Below are 21,567 nucleotides of genomic sequence, written 5' to 3'. Positions count from 1 at the left end.
CCTAGCCAGTGAACTGAAACACGTACACCAAGCTCTCAAGATGAATGGATATTCAGACTACACAATCCGTAAAGCTATCACCCCAACCGTTGGGAAAGAACCATCTGAGGACCCAATCAAAACCATCACCTTGCCATACATAGCAGGGGTCACCAAAAAGATCTCCAAAATCATGAGCAAACACAAGATCCAGGTTCGATTTAACACAGTACATAAAATTCGTGATCTGATCCCATCTGTGAAGGATGTGATCCCTGACATGCAATACCCGGCGTCTACAAACTAAGCTGTGTCTGCGGCAGTAGTTACATTGGGGAAACTAAGCGACATGTCTCGGACCGTGTTCGTGAACATAAGGCAGATCTGAAACACGGTAGGACCAATACCTCGGCCGTGGCTGATCATTGTTTTAATGCGGTGGGCTCACACGAAATTGATTTCTCTAAGACGAAGGTACTTTGCAAACCCACTGGCTATCAACAAAGATTCGTTCATGAAGCCATCCACATATGCAGAAGACACAACTTCAATCGAGAAGATGGGTATAAACTGAGCAATCATTGGAAGGACGTTATCAACCAGTTTAAGTCATAACTGGCTGTGATGTTCCCATCCTACCACCTTCCGATGTTAGTTTATTTTCGGTCTCTGATTTTACATTAACAGGTTAAATTTCCACACTAACACAGCCACCTCGCTTGCCAGCTCGACGTTGCTGCTGTGCGATCTTCCATTAACATGCTAATCTCTCACATTAACATCGCCACCTCCGCGCCCTCGTGGAGGCCGCTCTCCGATCTTACATTAACACGCTAATTTCTCACATTAACATCACTAGCCCTGTCCACTTCGTTTAAGACCCTTGGGCTATATTCCATTTTAAACCTTTAAAACAGTCTGCCGCAGCAGCTTTCCCCCTTTTGTTCCTCCTGATGACGATCGCTTGTGTTGTGATCAAACGTCGTAGTTTTTTGTTATTTTTTCTTTGAACCTATCTACGTGACTTTACCGAAAGACCCAACGAATATGATTTTGGCCTCTACATAATATTTTTTTATATTCTCAATCTTACAGAACTTTAGCATTACACTCATTAGCAATAAATTATAGATGCATTAGCACATACATAAATACCGCACTTCACTTCATGGTAATTACAATGGTAGATATTTGGTTGCATGTTAAAATCCTGGTTGGGGGTTGACTCAGCTCATCATCCCTCCGGGGTTGTTGAAATGAGTAGCAACTTTGTGGGATAGTCAATAGTGGTTGTCCGATGGATACACCTGCCCCCACCAGAGGAATGCAGATTTTCCACCACTGGCTCTGCAGGGCTGTAAACATGAGATGAGCACCAATGCCTCGATGTATATTTTATCAGCAGGAATTTACTCTTGATTTTTGTAACAAGGCTTTATTTCAGATTCATGAAATATCGATGCGAAACTAGCACGAGGTTGCAGTGATATAGAAGCCACAGTCGCACGCTTCAGTGTGTCATCCAAACATTAATTTGGCACTGCATTTGGCCGAGAATATAATCTCGTTACGTGAAACATGGGAGCACACGACAGGAACTCTTCACTCTTTAATATTCACCGCCCCAGCGTAATGGAACACACAAGTCACCCCGGAGACGAGAGCTTCACTGCATCCTCACAATAAAACACATCACTTCCCGCAGCTTGGGCGTAGCCTCTATATGATCTCGTGCCACGAGCCAGGAGATGTGACACCATTCGCAATGCAGCCCGATATATCGATACCTCACAGTTCAAACAGTACATTATTACAATTTAGTTACAAAAAGCAGGGAAGACATGGTTTTGATTATAAAGGCTGCTCTCACAGGCTGTAGGCACATGGGTATGTTAACAAACGAATATCTGGCACGAACAGAAAATGACAATCAAAATTAATGTCTTGGAGAGCCCGCATATGTCATCTGCATATGGAGGTGGTGACTGAGTGGCATAAGTCGTAATCCAGTTGGCTCCAGCTAAAATCACGAGTTGGACTGCCGGGAATTGTGCATATTTATTTTGCAGACAGTGACATTCATAGGCCGAGAAAAATCTTTGTGGGAAGTGTTTGCAGATATATAATTTATTTTATTGGGTCAGATCACGTACATAGAATGTGTGTTGTATCTGTTTGCAGATACTCGGATTTAGAATAGATATTTACATTTATTGGTGCATGGTGGTCCGTGGGGTTGTCAGTGACTCACAAACCACAGGTTCGGAACCACTGCTTTGGTGGATACATTTATAACTCGGGGTGACCAATTACAAGAATATTTGGGTGGCAGGGTAACACTTGAGAACAGCAAGAAGGTCCTGGGGGTTCGATTCCTGACACGGGTGCCTTTCTGTGGAGAATTTGTTTGTTCTGCCCTTTTTTGCATGGGTTTCCTCTTGGTTCTCTGGCTTACTCTCACAGCAAAAAACCCAATGTAACTGGTGTTGGTCATATGCTGAAAAATGACCTGCAAATTACTCAATTGGGGTGACACATGACAACATCGCACCCTCCTGTAAAAACTTGGCAAGACCCTCCTGAAAGTGTCTTGAGACTCAGTGAGATTTCCTGGGTAAAAAAAACCGTAATAATTATAACAAAAAAAAGAATAATTACGACTGACATCCTGGTTGTGTTAAACTCTCCACTCTGCTCATCCATGGAATGTGGAACATTCTCGGGCTGATTTGGGGGCCGTGGGGGGTCCTCGAGCAGTAGGCCTTGCTGCTGCAACCCTCCCGGACCCAGCGTCGTCACCACCTCACAGCGCACCACTAGGCAGTCATCGCGCAGGTAAGAGCGGTGGTGCAGGGTCTTGATATCCATGAAATTCATGTAGCCAAAACCTTGGGGTTGCGGTGCACGGAGGGGCGCTGGAAGGCACTCAGCTGCGGATCGGCATCCATCATTTCTGTCACGTGCACGCTGTCGCGCTCACACTGGTCCACCACCGAGATGCGGATGCGACCGTTGAAGGGCCATGGCAGGCGGTGGTCATAGTCGCCTTGCAGCAGGTGAACAAACAAGGCCAGATGAGGTTGGCGCCCGGCGAGCAGCACGCCGGGAGAAGCCGCGCCCGCCGGACCCTCGCGGCCGCTCAGCACCTGCAGGCGAAGGCACAGGCGGTAGCCGGGGACTCCTGTGTAGAATCCCGAGCTGTGCATGACAGCCGGAGCGTCTGGGTGCATCCCATCGGAGGCAAAGCCGGAGGCGAGGCCCCAGGGAGGAGTCGTGAGAACCTCTCCACGCGCCACGTGAAGATGCCCGCGCACAGGCGCGACTCGGACTCGGCCACGCGAGCCTCCAGCGAGCGCACGAGGCGCGTGGCCTCGGCAAGCAAGCCCTGCTGGTTGTCCGTCTTGGCGCTCAGCTCCCGGATCTGGTGCAGCTGCAGGATGACGCGCTCCTCTAACGTCCGCGTGATTTCGCGCAGCCGGTCCAGCTCCTGAGCGCAGTCGCACGCGGCGCGGTCGCGCGAACCCTGGCTCCGACTGGCGCCGGCAGTCTGGACGTCCCCGCCGCTCGTGCTGCTGAGCCAAGAGAGGCTGTTAGGCGGAGCAGAGGACCCGGCCGCCGAGGACGGTTGGGCACCCTGGCCAACCTGGATACGCAGGATCTTGAGGCCGTTGGCCAGGAGACGCATGTGCACCTGGGTGTGCTCATGCATGTGAGCGGCCAGCAGCGACCGCACCATCTGCGAGAGAGCAACATACCACACACACACGCACGAGTTCACACGTATAACGAGACGACTTCCGAGACACGACTTGTAGAGGGTTTCTTATTTATTTCTTAATACTTTAACGACAGGGTCACAGAGTAACATAAGCACTGACTGACTTATAGCTTAGCCATCCATACAGCGACATCGGCAACACATAACTATATAGCTGGCTAACTATATAGTGACGACGTCGATGAAGACTGTATAGCTGGCTGGCTATGCAGCGACGACGACGAAGAGATGGCAGCGATGACGGTGATGACAGCCAGGACCCAAACCCCCACGACAGCCCCGAACCCCCGTTTGCCTTTCCCTTACATTCACCCAGTATGGCCAAGCCCACCGCCCTTGGCCACGCCCCTCTTCTGGAACTCTCTCGCGAGTTCCAGGAGCTTCCAGTCCAATCCCCTCTTTGACCCTTGACCCAGTTATGCCCCCTTGTGGTCGGCTGCATAAGTGTCATTCTATACCGCTCCCATACCCGTAGTTAGCACTCTTGGCCACCAGATGGCATACCCACAATCAGGCAGCATGTTCTATTTCGTTTTAAAATCCAGTGACATCCTATGCGACTTAATTCTTATTCTTAGTAGAATACTTATCTACTAAGGAAAGCCTCGCTGAGTGTCAAGCTTCTTTTTCAGGAGGGTGCTGTTAAGTTTTCACATTAGGGGCGATGTTGCTGCTGCTGTGCGTAATCCCATTTGAGTAATTTGCAGGTAAACTTTCAGCATTGGGATCTTTTGTAAAAAAAGCTACATTGTACGTGATATAGCTATGGGAGGAAACCAGTGATCCCAGATGAAACCCATGCAGAACAAGAGATAACATACAAATTTCACACACTATCACTTACCACCACTCACACATGCACACACTCTGCGGAACAGGGAGAGGACATACAAATTCCACATGTAAAGGCAACCGAGTCGCTAATCCCTTCTTGCTGTGAGGCAGAAGTGTTACCACTACACCTCCCTGCTACCACTTAATGCACTATTTATCTCTGCAGCTTTGTACTGAAGAGCTACCTGATTTATGCCTGGAATTCTCGAGAAAAGATATGACTCTGCACAGCATATGAAGCCCCAAAATCGTTACCTGAGCCTCACAGCCGAGCGGGCTGAAGGTGCAGGGCACCTGGGCTTGCTGACAGTCGACCTCCAGATGCGGCCCCAGCTGTTGTAAAGACAAACGTAGCAATTGATCACAGAATGTTACATCGCCAAAAACTCATGTCAGGGAATCACCACCCATAATCAATCTACTGCTGGATTAAGGCATCCTCAAGCCACTGCTGCTTCTCATGATCCTGCTTTTTTATATTGTTGCACATTTTTATTGACGCTGACATATCTACTGCAATAGTTGCGTAGGAGGTTATTGCTATGCCCATTACACCTTCAGGACGCAACGTCTTCAGAATGTAGCTACCACGCGCGCTTACAATAATTAATCTACTTTATTTATACTGCGTCATTCATGCAATGCGCATTGTAAAATGCTGTCCAAGTCGTAATGTGCAGTATTCGTACAGAGGTGCAGGAATTTACATGCAAGTGTGAAGGTAGCCAGAACCAGCAATACCTGAAGAAAATCCACGTGTGCGAGGTTGTAACGCTTAATCCTCATCCAGGTGGAACAGAGAAAAATGTATCTATTTGCTCGACTACCATATTCTGGACAAGCCAGGAGATGGCAGTGATGGAACAGATGACTCACCTGTTCCCGGATCAGCTCCTGTTGGCAGTGTTTGCAATTCACCACGACGAGTGGACACATCTGTTCATGGTTCTGCAGAAAAGCAAAGCAAACAGAAAACACACAGCAATGTGTTAGTCACTGACAGAAGCAAATATTTTAGATTATTTAGCTCGTTGCTAAATATTCATGCTCTTTTAATTATATAAATGTTTACATTTTATAGACAAATATTATAATGGAAATAGATATTATGCTTTTTGACCCACCCCGAGAATGTGCCACATTCATTGGGTTGAGCAGGGTGGAGAGTTTAACACCACCAGGATCTCACTTGTCATTAGTTTACTATTACACTTTTTTACCTAGGGAAGCCTCACCGAGTCTTAAGACTGTTTTCAGGAGGGTCCTGCCAAGTATTTGGAGTAGGGGGCAATGTTGAAATGTTTCATCCCAACGGAGTCATTTGCAGGTAATTTCTCAGCAATGGTAATTTGGCCAGTTCCAGTTACACTGTGGTGTTTTTTAGGTGTGGGATGAAACCAGAGAACCCGAAGGAAGCTCATGCAGAACACACAGAGAACATACAAACTCCACACAGCAAGGCGCCCGAGTCGGAAATCGAACCCAAGTCCTTCTTGCTGTGAGGCGCAAGTGCTACCACTCCAAGACCCTCCTGCCCAGAATATAATCGGAATATATCGCAGCCACAGTCTAACCTTTGAGTCCTGGTATGCCATCTTCTCACAGCAGTGGAGACAAGTGACGATGCGTCTCATGCACTCCTGCTCCTCGTGCTTTGCCAGGTCCCGCCGGCACACAGGCATCTCACAGCGCACACACGGCACCTGCGCGTACTCACAACGCAACTGGTGTTCCTGCACACATGCACACACGAAGGGCATTATACAACATTCAGTCAAAGTGTAAGTGATGTCTTGGTCAGATAAGCAGTGCATCGATGAGGTGGCTTGGTGGTAGAGTGAATTCACGTTCTGGTTGGGGGTTGACTCAACCCATCATACCTCCATTCAGGGTCAATAAAAAAGTACCATAATTGATTCTTTACCCTTCTATCTGGCAACAAAACTGACACCTTTTTGCAAGGAGTTGCAAGGAGTCATGTTTGCATAGACCGCAATACCTGCAGTCATAATACATAATACAAACAAAAGAACATAACTCTGATAATGTGCACTATGTTCTTTTGTTTGTATTATGACTGCAGGTATTGCGGTCTATGCAAACATGACTCCTTGCAAAAAGGTGTCAGTTTTGTTGCCAGATAGAAGGGTAAAGAACCAATTATCATATTTTTACTGGCAAATGAGGTCCCCATAGTGAAAAAAGTACCAGTTTGTGTGAAAGTCAACAGTGGTTCTTTGGAAAGACTTGCCTCCACCATCATAACGTGGAATATCCATCACTGGCTCGTGGCTGTAAACAGGAGCGGAATACTGCCTAAATGTAAATTTGAGCTTGAATTATGCCATGGGAATGATTCGGGATGCGGTGTAGGAAATGGCTGGGGCTTCTCACCTGTAGGGCACGCAGCTCGCCGCGGTGACCACACGGCTTGTTGGGACATCGCACGGTGAGCGACAGGATCTCGCGCTTGGCAAAGTTATCGGGGAAGAGTTGTCCCTCATGGAGCACGGCGTTATCCACGGGGCACTTGGGACCGGCGTCCCTAAGTCAGTAACATGGAATGCATATTTGAACCTGAAGTTGTAAAAATGTTAACGCACACACTAAAAAATAGTCTACACAGTTTAGACAATTATTACAGAAGCAGCCAGACAAAGAGGCATCGTGTACAGGGGGGGATGCACGGATATCCCTGGCTCTGATTGTTTTATCCCTGGGACTGCACTTTCACTTGCCATCCCAGGCGGTGGGGGAGGGGTCGGGGGGATAATGCGCAATGCCAGGGTTAAGCCTGGTTCGTGGGAGGCTGCTTGGGAATCACAGGTCCTGTAGGGGCGGGAGGCTGGCTGCGAGATAGCCAGGAGATAGCAGTATGGCAATAGATTCTTTAATATATTTGTGCGGTGCTTTGGGCGTGAACCCCTCCTATGCGCCAGGTGTTTCATCCGGGCTCTCCGGTTTACTCCCACAAGAAGCCAAACTCTCATTAATGGAATTGGCCAAACCTAACAATGTAGCAGGACCCGCCTGAAAAATTATTGAGACTCAGTGAGGCTTCCCAAGGTAAAACACATGATTATGTAAAAGTGCACGCATAGTGTAATAGCACCGGCTGCTGTCCAGCAGCGGCAACTGTGGTGGACAAACAGTGCACACGCCGGTGAGCATATACACGGCTGTGTGTCGGCAGGGCGGAGGAACTGGGGCAAGGGTCATGGAAGACCCCATCTGGAAGCCCCTGGAACCTGCTAGTGGGTTCCAGAAGGGAGGCGTGGCCAGTGCGGAGCCAGGCCGCGCTGGGAGCATAAAAGCAGCTGAGAGCGGAGCTCAGGGCTGCCGGTTCTGGGAGTGGACTCGTCTCGTCGTCGCTGTCGTCTTCACCGCCTTCTTCACTAGATATTGCACGGCCGGAGAGTTGTTGGCTGTCTCGGTCAGTGCCATCAGTGTTACACGGTCAGGGTTGTGTTTAGGCTCGGCTAGATGACTAGTGAGAGTGCGAGGGCGAACCTGTGAAGTGTGTAGGTGTTAATAAAAAAGGTGCCTCCTGGAAACCCTTGTCTCCAAATCGCTGACATTACCCCATGTAACATTCGTTGGCAATATCACCTGCTGTTGCTGCTGTGTGTGCAGGTGTCATACATTTCAGCGGCTTGTCACAATCTCGTATTGCATGAAGGCCTCATTGTGTCGGTCAGAAATATTGTTTGACCATTCTTTAACCTGTTTAGTATTCCCTGTTGGTGGAATTTCCGTAAAAAAAATTGTAGATAGTCTGTTTGTGAAAATGTGGAAATATTTTGGCGGCAGGATGGTAGTGCAGTGGTAACACTTGTACCTCAAAGTATGAATTGCCTGGGTTCAATTCCCAAATCGGGTGCTTTTCCGTGAAGAGGTTGTATATTTTCCTCCTATTCTGCACGAGTTTCCTCTGGGTTCCCGAGTTTCCTCCCATTACATACAAAGAAACACACGGAAACCGGTATTGGCCAAAACATCCCCAAGCTGAAGAATTACCTGCTAATGTCTCAATTGAGATGACACATCACATCATCGCTACTTACTGCAACTTGTCAAGTCGCTCCTGAAATAGTCTTGAGATTATGTGAGGCTTTCCTGAGTAAACAAGCGTAATAATAATGACATTTTACAGATAACTCTTCCCTCCCATCATCTGTAAAACATCCTGGCTGAAACTGGCAGGGTCCGACATCTTCATGACACTGAGAGCAGCTCTATTGAAGCCATGTGTGTGGGAATGTCCAGTGTATGTGGGAAGGCCCAGCGCACCTCATGGAGTGCAGGATGCATGCTCTGCAGAAGCGGTGTCCGCAGGGAGTCTGCACGGGCTCCCTCAGTGCCATCAGGCAGATGGGGCACTCGTACTTGCTCTCAAGGGGCGGCTCAAAGTCAGCCTCGTAGCCTTGAGCCTCGGTGGCCGAGTCATCGCCAGACACCGAATGGAAGGAAAGACCGCTCTCTGAACAATCGGTTGTGTCTCCTGGCGTGCGCAATCCCCGTGCGCTGCAGCACGCCTCATCGTCCACTTCGTGACCACCACCACAGCTCATTGTGCCACGCGGCCCCACGGCCCGGATGGGGCCTGCACAGAACCTAGTGGTACACGTAGGGGGAAGTTGTGACCAGGCATAAGTACAAAAGATCACAGGAGTGGTGAAAGCAAGTCAGTCTCCCATCGCTGACCTCATCACACAGACCCCACTCTACCCTGGTATGCACACACACAACCGGCAGGAAATTTGCACGCAGGCATTGCGCGCACATATAGATACAAGTTCTTCGCATCAGCCCAACTTTGCTGATAAATGTCAAATCTGGCCCACAGTTTGCTGGTATTTCGGAGAGTGAAAATATTAACTCTCCGGAAGGCCGTGTGGCCAATGGGAAGTGTAAATGTTTTTGCGGAGAGATATGTGAAGGTGGATTTCTGACTAGCTTCAGGAGTGACATGTCCCTGTCTCTGTTTTCTTAACATAAACCTGTTACCTCCATGAAGTCTAAAAACCTGCCCCGTATATAGTTTGTGATGTTATTTATATTGATACAAATTTTTTTAACGTAAAGGTACAGCCCTGCAATTGCTTAAGCCAATTTCGGCGCGAGGGTGTTCACGAGAGGAACATCTGGGGGGGTATTGGGTTTACTCTTCCACAATGACCAGGCGTGTTGGAGGAGGTGGGCATAACCCCCCACTCTTCGTCCCATCACACGCGACCGGCCGATCAATGAAGTTGCGGTGACCCCATTTACACTGTTGCTGGGTGCCCAGGGGCGGCGGAGTAAACTTTCCCGATTGTGTTCACAGCCGCGCCGGGAGATGGAATTAAACCGGTGCGACTGGATTGCAAGTCCAGTGTGTGCTGTTACATTACGGCAGCTACCTATAAACATACACAATGCGGCGAAAACACGGTCACGGCAAAATCTCACGAACCACCCAGTGACTTCGACGCGGTCCGGCCTCTCGCCTGGCGCCCGCAGCCGCGGCCAGGCGAGCCGGGGCCCTTGCCCCGTGCGGCCTCTGGGCCTCACACGAGCCACTCATCACATTTATATTAATACATCTCCAATGGTGTAACGCATTAATCTAAATATATCTTCCAATGCTCTTTGTTCTTTCGCTAAAGTTACGTGGAAGAAAATAAATTAAACAATAGAATACGACGTTTCGATTACAACACAAGCAGTCGTCATCAGGTAGAACTACATTTGAGAGACAAAACAGACACAGAGACACACAGACACAAACACAGAGAGAGACACACAGAGACACAGAGAGAGAGATACAGACAGACAGAGAGAGACACACACAACATAGACACACAGACAGACACACAAGCAGAGAGAGACAACACAGACACGGAGACACAACATAGACACACAGAAACTCTGTGTTGTCTCTCTGCTTGTGTGTCTGTGTTGTCTCTCTCTGCTTGTATGTCTGTCTTGTGTCTATGTGGTGTGTCTCTCTCTGTGTCTCTCTCTGCTTGTGTCTCTCTGTGTGTCTGTGTTGTCTCTCTCTGCTTGTGTGTCTGTCTGTGTCTGTGCTGTGTCTCTCTCTCAAATGTAGTTCTACCTGATGACGGTTGCTTGTGTTGCAATCGAAACTTCGTATTTTATTATTTAATTTATTTTCTTTCTAAGTGACTTTACCGAAAGAACCAAAGAGTAATTCCTGCAGTCACGAAAGCTTCAAATCAAATATCTTCCAATGGTTTAGCGCAATACATGCGGGCGAATGTGTATGTGGCCACGTTGTTTGCAGCACACTGTAAACACGCCGCTCGCAGCGCGACACCCACCGGCGTCCAGAGCCCGGAGCTCGGATCTCGGCAGTGATCGGAGCCCGGTCACTTGGCCGAGGACGCCGCTACTACTCGGAGCTCGCCGGTGCGCGGACCCCACTGCCGAAAGCGACTGCGACTCGGCCTCCAGAGCTCGGGTCTCGGGTACAGCTGTTTAGTCGTCAGGGTGGTCAGAGCCTGGTGCTCGGACTCAGGAATTTCATTGTCATACTCGCACCCGGTGGCTCGAACCTCGGACACCTGCACCGGGACCTCGGACCCCGGTTCTCGGCGCCCTTTGAACCGCGACGCTGCCCTGAAGTCGCCCTCCGACCACTCGACCTCGGCCCCCGGTGCCTCGCTTCCTTCATCCGGGAACTCGGCCCCCACGTCACGTGACCTCGGGGAAGCCCCGTGACGTCACGACTAGGGGGGGCGGGGCGCTATCTCCACCCAGGCTCTATCCGCTGCTGAATGGCCCAGAGGCCTGGCGCCCCACCCACCCACCCCGCAGGGCGAGACGCGCACCTCCACCCGCGGGCGAGACGCGCACCTCCACCCCGCAGGGCGAGACGCGCACCTCCACCCCGCGGCGAGACGCGCCCTCCACCCCGCAGGGCGAGACGCGCACCTCCACCCGCAGGGCGAGCCGCGCATCTCCACCCCGCGGCGAGACGCGCACCTCCACCCCGCGGCGAGACGCGCACCTCCAGCCCGCAGGGCGAGACGCGCATCTCCACCCGCGGGCGAGACGCGCACCTCCACCCCGCGGCGAGACGCGCACCTCCAGCCGCAGGGCGAGACGCGCACCTCCACCCGCAGGGCGAGCCGCGCATCTCCACCCCGCAGGGCGAGACGCGCACCTCCACCCGCGGGCGAGACGCGCACCTCCACCCCGCAGGGCGAGACGCGCACCTCCACCCCGCGGGCGAGACGCGCACCTCCACCCCGCAGGGCGAGACGCGCACCTCCACCGCAGGGCGAGCCGGCATCTCACCCGCGGGCGAGACGCGCACCTCACCCGCGGCGAGACGCGCACTCAGCCCGCAGGCGAGACGCGCATTCACCGCGGGCGAGACGCGCACCTCCACCCGCGGGCGAGACGCGCACCTCCACCCGCAGGCGGACGCGCACCTCCACCCCGCAGGGCGAGCCGCGCATCCACCCGCAGGGCGAGACGCGCACCTCCACCCCGCAGGCGAGCCGCGCATCTCCACCCGCAGGCGAGACGCGCACCTCCACCCGCAGGCGAGCCGCGCATCTCCACCCCGCGGGCGGACCGCACCTCCACCGCGGCGAGACGCGCACCTCCACCGCAGGCGAACGCGCATACCGCGGGCGAGACGCGCACCTCCACCCGCAGGCACGCGCACCTCCAGCCCGCAGGGCGAGACGCGCACCTCCACCCGCGGCGAGACGCGCACCTCCACCCGCGGGCGAGACGCGCACCTCCAGCCCGCAGGGCGAGACGCGCACCTCCACCCCGCGGGCGAGACGCGCACCTCCACCCCGCGGCGAGACGCGCACCTCCACCCGCAGGGCGAGACGCGCACTCCACCCCGCGGCGAGACGCGCACCTCCACCCCGCGGGCGAGACGCGCACCTCCAGCCCGCAGGCGAGACGCGCACCTCCACCCGCGGGCGAGACGCGCACCCCAGCCCGCAGGCGAGACGCGCACCTCCAGCCCGCGGGCGAGACGCGCACCTCCACCCGCGGGCGAGACGCGCACCTCCACCCGCAGGGCGAGACGCGCACCTCCACCCCGCGGGCGAGACGCGCACCTCCACCCCGCGGGCGAGACGCGCACCTCCGCCCGCAGGCGAGACGCGCACCTCCACCCGCGGGCGAGACGCGCACCTCCAGCCCGCAGGGCGAGCCGCTCGCACCGCCTCGCAGCTGCGGCGGCCGTCCCGCGGCGAGATCCCCTCCGAGGCTGCGACTCCCCCACGGACTCGACCGCGTCTCCCCTCGCCACGCGTCCTGCACGAGCCCCCCGTGAACAAGAGGCAGGCTCGAGACGTCGTCTGGTTTACGTGTTCATGCGTACGCGCACTTATAAACGCACCCGCAATGTTGTACAAAACCAATAAAACATTCCGATTAAGTGAGGGTTTTCACATGATTGCTTTTTCATTGCTTTCATGGCTTTATTTTGGTGATTTCGAAAAGTGTATTGGTTTAGCCATGTTTGTTTGTTGTAGTACAGAGTTAGACTGATGGCCTTAATCTAAGCTGTCTTGTGGTTGTTGTTGTTGTTTGACTTGCATCCCACTGGGATTTTTGCACACAGTGTTGGTGTACGGTGTTTTTTCTGCAATATTTTGCTGTCTTTTCTTGGATTTTCTGTTTGCACTTAGTCACATATTCACTTTAAGATGTTTTTTGTTCATGTTTTTGTTTTTTGTTTGTTGCGGTTGCACCCGATTCAAGAGCTGAATGGCTCACAGGGCTATACCTAATAAATGAACTTGAACTTGAACATGTGAATTGTCAATAATGTGCAAAATGGGTTTCCATTTAATTTCAGAGGAAGTCTGTTATGATGGGTCATCGCCCATACTTTGTTGTATCTCGTAATGAGGAAGGTGTTGAGTTGCTGGCACGCCTCGCCCTTCAGGCGAAGCTCGCAGCACTGACCGACGGAGCGAGGAAACTCTGCCACTTCACGAGACTTTGTCAGCGGACACTGGGACACCGTCGCTCCCTGCTGGCAGCAGACTGAGTCGCAGCGCACTCGGCATATTGTTGTCTCTGCTTAGTGCGATAGCAGCTCACTGGCCGCGAGAGGGCTTCCAGGCAGCGCGTGTGAAGGAGCAAGTCCCACTGTGGTTTACAACGCGGTCCATGCTTTGGGTTGCATGACCACGATCGCACTATGGCTTGTCTGTAATGTATCGATGGGCTGACTACGTGGGTCGGAGTTTCGGTTGCAATTGACTCATCCTGGTCTCTGGAGTTCTCACCCGGGAACACAAACCGACGGGAACACTTGAAAAGCCACGCGTGGGTTGGCAACTCTTGAGATTAAAAGCAAATTAATGTACCTAAAAGATCATTAAAATCACTCGGATTCCAATAATCACCGGGAGATCGATGCCAGACCCGAGAGAGACTCCCGCCCATCCCGGAGAGTTGGCAACGCGCTGCTGCTGCTGCGGCGGCGTCGACGTCACCGCGCATGCGCAGCAGCAGGAGGCGCCATGGCGGGACGCGAGGAGGCCGAGCCGGGCGCCTCGAGCCCGAGCCGGAGTCCGATCTGCGCCCAGGGGTTCATAGGCGCCGCGGCGCTGTGGGTCGCGGCGACGTTGTTCGCACTGCCCGGGCCGAGCGCGGCCACCACGCACTGGGTCGTGACGGAGGACGGACGCATTCAGCAGCAGGTGAGAGACAGAGGGGTACAGGTAAGGCCCACTTCCTGTCCCCTGTCCCCGCGTACCTCTGTTAACACGGGTTCCTGCCTCCACCTGCTATCTCTACCTGTCTCCATGTACATGTCTCCACCTACCCCGTCTCCTCCACGTACCCCGTCTCCTCCACCTACCCCGTCTCCTCCACGTACCCCGTCTCCTCCACGTACCCCGTCTCCTCCACGTACCCTCTCCTCCACCTACCCGTCTCCTCCACCTACCCCGTCTCCTCCACCTACCCGTCTCCTCCACGTACCCCGTCTCCTCCACTACCCCGTCTCCTCCACGTACCCCGTCTCCTCCACCGTACCCCGTCTCCTCCACCTACCCCGTCTCCTCCACTACCCCGTCTCCTCCACCTACCCCCGTCTCCTCCACGTACCCCGTCTCCTCCACGTACCCCGTCTCCTCCACCTACCCCGTCTCCTCCACCTACCCCGTCTCCTCCACCTACCCCGTCTCCTCCACCTACCCCGTCTCCTCCACCTACCCCGTCTCCTCACCCCCTCTCCACCTACCCCGTCTCCTCCACCTACCCCGTCTTCTCCACCTACCCCCGTCTCCACCTACCTGAGCTATATCGGTGCTGCTCCTAAAGTACAGCAGAACCCCAATAATCCATGTTGATATGTGAGGTCAGTATTGTGTGTCCCATAATCCGCCGTTGTGATGTTTTGGTCTTGATCCGTGTCATATCTCTCGTATGCTGCATGAGCAGGTGGATTCCCAGTTGAACTTGAAGCACCCCCATGATCTCGTGTTGTTCATGCGCCAGGAGGCGCGGCTGGAGGCCCTCAAGGAGCTCGAGGTCAGTGACCGAGTGTAACCTATGAGAACGTGTAGCTTGTAAGAAACATATCTTCATAACCGCGCGGCTCTCAACTCGTGAGAGTGTTCTGGTTGGTGGGCGCACACGGCGGCCAGGATACCCTCATAGTGCCCCACCATCTTCACGGAGTCTCGTTGTAAGCGCTTGCTGTTCTTTTCGATTATTCTGATCACCAAGGTGCACATGCTAGCTCTATCTAGCTTTAGTAATTATACAGTAGTAATCTTACCATTTATATGGTGCTCAATGCTTCGGAAACCCAAAATGCCTTGCGTCACATACATCTCAAACACTCGAAGGGCAGCTGTCCTTGTGCAGCACAAGGCGACTCGGCACCGGCCTGCAAATGTGTATTTGATTGCCAGTAATAACATTTCTTTTTAATATTTCTTATTGCCAAAAATACACGATTCCTCACTGTGTATATGAAATGTAGGTTACTGTACTTATTATTGATATAATGCTTGTTTATCCAGAAAAACTGCAACGAGTCTCAAGATTTTTGCAGGGAGGGTCCTGCCAAGTTTTCACAGAAACGGACGATGTTCCATTCTGTTTCCCAATTGAGTAGTTTTAGGAAATCTTACAAACTCCACACATTGTGCCCAAGTCAGAAATGTAACCCACTTTCTCGAATAGTCTTATTAGGCTATACAGGGGGTCTTTGTTTTGTGCGTGGGTGCAGCTGGTTCTTATGGAGCATAAAATTCACATCGAGGAGAATGAAGACAAGGACACGCGCCTGGAGGAGCGGCACTATGCGAGGAGCCGGCCTGCACACATGCCCGCGTCCCCCTCGGTGACCTGGATCTCTATCATGGCACCTACATCGCCCTTGAGACCAAGAACATCCGGTGAGTACCTCGCGACAATTGTGGGATGGTGTCTTCCTGGCGGTGGTGCATTAGCTGCTCATTGCAGAAGTTGGTTCATGTCCAGCAGGGCACCCTGTTTGTACGTCATTATCGCTGCTGTTTTCGTTGTGTGGATGCTCTGCATGAACCACCTTTGTTGTGTGTAGGCCAGAAGATCACATAGATGTAAAGCACAAGCCAAGTGGTGACTTACTGAGTCCGGACTGCATGCGTATCCTGGAGCTCGCCTACAGCATACACGCGTTTCAGCACCTGCGGGTCAGTCTGCTCACACGCATGCATTTCCCTCTTGCACGCTGTAGGGCACAACCAGGTTCACGAATAAAACGCACACGCAAACACACGCTTGCTGCATTTGTACAAATATGGCAATGGTGCAGAGAGTCAAGACCATGATGCGGAGCGTAGCCTTGCAGGAAGCCGGAAATGTGGACACTGACAAAGCACAGCGTGAGACGGTGGGGAGTGTTTTAAACATGGATATGGAGGAGGATGCAGATAGCTACACTGAGAAGAAGAAATCTTAAATGGTATCAACGAACGAAGGTGAGAGAAGACCGGATTGGACGCATTTTAGGAGAGGATGGATCGTTGAGTAGGAAAATAATGAGAGAAAGGCCAACAATTTGGATGCTGGAGGAGCTGAAGAGGTGAGCAGAGAACAGAAAGACAGAGAAGATGGCAGCCGAGGACCTGCCATGAAGGCAGAGCACCAAATAAGAAGCGAAGCCCTGCAAGTGCTTGCTCACGGTCCTGCTGGCAAAAAGGCCTTCCCTAGAGGCAGCTCGAGGTGGTGGTACTGTATTTGGTCGATACTTTCCATGTTGACCAGACGTGTTGGAAAAGGTGGGCGTGTCCACACTTTTATACTGCCTCACCCGACTTAACTGTGGTGAACCCATGCATACTGCTGGATGGACAGAGGTTGTGGGAGATATGAGAAAATTGCACCATTGTTTTAACTGCCTCGCTGGAAGGTGGATTGCCAGTCTGGTATGCTCACCGTTACATTACAACAACTGCCATATGTGCAAGTAGCTACAAGTAATGGAGTTTTCATGTACATTCTTTAAAGTGCTTGCTGTTAACATTGTGGAGTGATTGTCACGTGTGGTGCTCTGCAGGGTGTGCAGGAGAGAGGAAATCTGAGTGCTCCATTGCTGTCCCCAGAGGATCCTGTATTCCAAGCATTGCCGCTTCCCATGGGGACCGGCAGCCTCGATGAACTGGGGCATCTGATTCACCTGGCGTTGCAGCAGGTGTGTGCCATGTAGGGCCACGTTCTTTGTCATAGCTCCGCTCTGGCTCAGTTTCTAACGTGACTCGGCTCAGGCTTAAGCCACTCGGCTGCTTCCACAGATGCAGGAGTGATTGACTCAGCCATTGTTCAACTTGGGCTCAGCTCAGTGGAATCCTGAGCCTCGTTGGGACTGTGCTTAGAGCCGGCTCAAGTTAAACGCAGTGGCTTTGAGCCAGCTGAAGCGAGCCATCGCCAAGCCTGAAATGAGCTGTGACTAAGAATACGGGCCTTGGACATCGAGCATTTTACAGTTGTATGTTCATGGCTCCTGTGTGAGTACCGCATTTCAAATGTTGGCGTTATAGACATTGTATGAGTGGGTGTGTGAGTGGGCAACAAGTGAAGTGAGCAAGTGGGTAACCTATGGGTGAGTGTTTGATCATGTGAGAGAGTTGGTGTGTGAGTGAGTGGGTGACAAGTGAAGGGAGTTGGTGGGTGAGTGAGTGTCTTCATAGGTGCTTGCTATTATCACTTGCCCAGTAGTCTGTTCAGGCTATATGGGGAATTTTTGTGGGTGAGTGGGTGGGTAAGTGAATGTGTGGGTGAGAGCGTGACTCACAATTATAACAAGACTATTGTACACACAATGTATGCTCCAGAACAAGACATCCTGGGTGCTTTACAACATGGCCTCTTACTACTGGCGTCTCAAGAACAGTCCCACGCAAGTGGCCGAGTGTGCTATGAGAGCCCTGCACCTGTCCCCAGGTAATAATCACAATGCTAAACAAAATCTCTCCGGCGATGCTGCCATGTAGGCAGTGCTGCACGAGCATAAATTACAAACAACTCGTCACCTTCCTCAATCAGCACTGTGGCCTGAAAATGAAAAATAAATCAAGCGATGTTTCATGCACTGGCTTGTATAGCAAGTAGAGGTCAGAGAGACAGAGAGGATATTGGTTTTAGACTGCACAGTAGAACTGTATGATAGCTCAGTTTACGATAACTCTCTTTGCAAGTCATAGAAAGATTATAAAATATAATTCTTACTAGTGCCGCATGGTGTATCGTGCTATTATTCATCAGCTTTCTCTGCCAAAACAAAACACTTCCCAGGAAGTCTGGTAAATTGTGTGGATCCACAGGATGAGGAATTAGATTGTACGTCATTTGGTGCTGACGGGGGCCCCCTTGTCCCCGTGCAGGCCACACCATGACGTGGCGCTGGTGAACCTTGCCAGCGTGCTGCACCGAGCCCACTACTCGGCTGATGCCGCCGTGCTGCTGCATGCTGCGCTACCCATCTCCAGCGATCCGGCCACAGTTCACTACACCCTGGGCAACGTCTATGCCGTGAGTAGCAATCCGCTAGCTGTTGTCTTCTCTGTACTAACCAACCATACTCTTTGGTTTTTTCGGTAAAGTCACGTAGGTAAAAAATAAAATTAAATAAATGAAAACAACTCAATTAAATCACGACGTTTGGGGCGCAACACAAGCGTCCGTCATCAGGTGGGAAAGCATGGCCTACTGCTGATGCAGACTGCTTGTGTTGCGCCCCAAACGTCGTGATTTAATTGAGTTGTTTTCATTTATTTTATTTTATTTTTTACCTACGTGACTTTACCGAAAAAACCAAAGAGTATGAATCCTTGCAGTCACGAAAGCTTCAAATCTAGAACTAACCAACCAGTTGTCTGGGAGCGGTGACGTGGCCCAGCAGTAAGGGGCTCTCCGCTTGATGCAGAGGTTGCGCTCATGACACACAAAGTGCTTGCCACAAAATGAACCACAATACCTCGCTGATTTCGTCAAGGAGCATGAACCATCACGCGAACTCCAGTCATCCTCACAACAGTGTTTAGCTAGCCATCGAACAGAGACGGTCACTGCATTGCACGCGTTCAGATGCGCTTTATGCGGCTGTCTGGAATGCTCTTCCTTCCGATATAAGGAAGCCCCTGGAGCTATGCACTTTTAAATCTATATTGAAAACTAATTTCTTGAGAACTGTTTTGGTGTTTGTTGGCATTCCCTCACACCTCTGATTACCACAGTTGGCTATGTACTGTGCGAAAGAAGTTCAACATACATACATCTGACTGGGTCCTGGGCCTCCTTTAGGTCGACTCAGCCTCAAATGATTTCCTGCTATAATGTGTAAAACAACATCACTGGGGAGACAAAGGTGGCCAGGTGCGATACAGGCCACACCATCCCCTCGTGTGCCATGTTGACCTTTGTAGATGCTCGCGAACAGCACTTGCCCCAACAGCCCGTTTAGGATATCGGGGATCTTTAGCTTAATGCATGACCACGTGTGCATGATGTCACGTGTTGCAGATGCTGGGAGAGTACAACCACTCGGTGCTCTTCTACGAGCAGGCGCTCGTGCTGCGGCCCGAGCTGGAGGCTGCGGGGAGGAGGCGCCACGCTGTTCTTTGCCAGCAGGGACTTGAGCGCAAGCTGGAGGCTCAGCACAGGTGCCTATCCAGTGCTGCTGTACACACACGAGCCCCTTTCTGCTGTGTACACACACTATGTCCTGGCTGATGTGTACACATACACTACCCTGCGCTTTTGCATACAAACAACCCGTGCAGAACAGGCACGGAACATACAAGCTCCACGTAGAAAGGCGCTCAAGCCGCAAAATCTAACCCAGGCCCTTCTTGCTGTGAGGAACGAGTTTTACAACTGCGCCACCACTCTGCGGCTTCATTATCACAGGTCCCTGCAGCAGACGTTGAGTGAGCTGAAGGAGTACCAGCGGCAGCACGAGCAGTACGTGCACCTGCAGGAGCAAGTGGAGCGGCACAAAGTCCCGGCTGACCAACAGCTGCTTCACACGATCCTGCACGAGGCTCATCTAGCCCGCGACACTCACTCCGGTACCCACACTCCTGCACTGATCATGTCTGACACTCACTCTGCTACCCACACTCCCGCACTGATCAAGTCTATGATACTCACTCTGCTACCCACACTCTTGCACTGATCAAGCCTGTGAAACTCACTCTGCTACCCACACTCCTGCACTGATCAAGTCTATGACACTCACTCTGCTACCCACACTCCTGCACTGATCAAGCCTGTGACACTCACTCTGGTATCCACACTCCCTCACTGATCATGTCTGTGACACTCACTCTGATATCCACACTCCTGCACTGATCAAGTCTGTGACACTCACTCTGCTACCCACACTCTTGCACTGATCAAGTCTATGATACTCACTCTGCTACCCACACTCTTGCACTGATCAAGCCTGTGAAACTCACTCTGCTACCCACACTCCTGCACTGATCAAGTCTATGACACTCACTCTGCTACCCACACTCCTGCACTGATCAAGCCTGTGACACTCACTCTGGTATCCACACTCCCTCACTGATCATGTCTGTGACACTCACTCTGCTACCCACACTCCTGCACTGATCAAGCCTGTGACACTCACTCTGCTACCCACACTCCCTCACTGATCATGTCTGTGACACTCACTCTGATATCCACACTCCTGCACTGATCAAGTCTGTGACACTCACTCTGGTATCCACACTCCTGCACTGATAAAGCCTGTGACACTCACTCCGGTACTACTCAACCAGGTGGCTCAACGGTAGAGCGAGCGGCTCGCAATCGGAAGGTTACGACATCAAATCCTAGATGGGGGTTGATTCAGCTCATCATGTTTCTCTGGTCGTTAAAATTAATACTACTTACGGGGGTAAGTCAACAGTGGTTACTGTATGGATAGACTCTCTCTTACCATGGGAATGTGGAATTATCTGCACTTGCTCTGAGCTGCAAACAAGAGATTAACACCGCCTCAGTGCTAATTTGAGCAAGAAATCACTGATTATTGACTCGTTATTTACGACACTGGGTGCTGCCAAGACCTAGAGAAATCCATCTGTAATGATCTGGTGACATAGTGTTTGCTGTCTTTCTGTTATTGATACGAGTGCAGGTAACAGTCAGGTGTGTCGGTGGAGCCAGCAACAGAAGCTGCTGGTTTGTCAGTGGGATCAGCCGGTGCGGTACACGAAAGGGGAGGGAGAAGATGGCATCGAGCGCGTGCAGGTTGGAGGCTTCTCGTGACTCGCACAATGCCACATTGTTTTGTCACACGTACCCATGGCCAGCACTTCCACTACCAATGCGTCCACATTGCAGCAGGGAGTAATGTTGTTGGGGTGTGGGACGCACAGCTTGGTGTGATGATTTCAAGTGTTGCTTTTACACATCATCTCCATCATCGTCATCTCTATCAATCTATTTGAGTCATGGATTTGAAATTTACTTGTGAAATATGA

General features: G+C 51.8%; 2 protein-coding genes across 2 annotated transcripts; one reads left to right on the top strand and one right to left on the bottom strand.

The window, feature by feature from the left end:
- Positions 1-423: 423 nt before the first annotated feature.
- On the bottom strand, positions 424-9,162 carry LOC121852210 (TNF receptor-associated factor 6-like). The gene is given in 10 exon segments (XM_042346282.1): positions 424-549; positions 1,805-1,886; positions 2,645-2,870; positions 2,873-3,211; positions 3,244-3,715; positions 4,847-4,924; positions 5,468-5,539; positions 6,166-6,324; positions 6,986-7,136; positions 8,882-9,162. Coding segments are annotated over 10 exon segments (1,986 nt in total).
- A 4,935-nt stretch (positions 9,163-14,097) lies between these two features.
- Positions 14,098-21,352, top strand: LOC121852209 (tetratricopeptide repeat protein 17-like). Its single transcript, XM_042346281.1, is given in 11 exon segments — positions 14,098-14,277; positions 15,023-15,112; positions 15,819-15,891; positions 15,894-15,987; positions 16,155-16,266; positions 17,133-17,267; positions 17,908-18,022; positions 18,462-18,604; positions 19,595-19,734; positions 19,982-20,142; positions 21,222-21,352. Coding segments are annotated over 11 exon segments (1,374 nt in total).
- The last annotated feature ends 215 nt before the right edge of the window (positions 21,353-21,567 follow it).

Source organism: Callorhinchus milii, unplaced genomic scaffold (genome assembly GCF_018977255.1).
Source record: "Callorhinchus milii isolate IMCB2004 unplaced genomic scaffold, IMCB_Cmil_1.0 Scaffold565, whole genome shotgun sequence".
Lineage (NCBI taxonomy): Eukaryota > Metazoa > Chordata > Chondrichthyes > Chimaeriformes > Callorhinchidae > Callorhinchus > Callorhinchus milii.
Note: the sequence above shows the minus strand (reverse complement) of the source record. Positions and strands in the feature narration are given on the sequence as shown.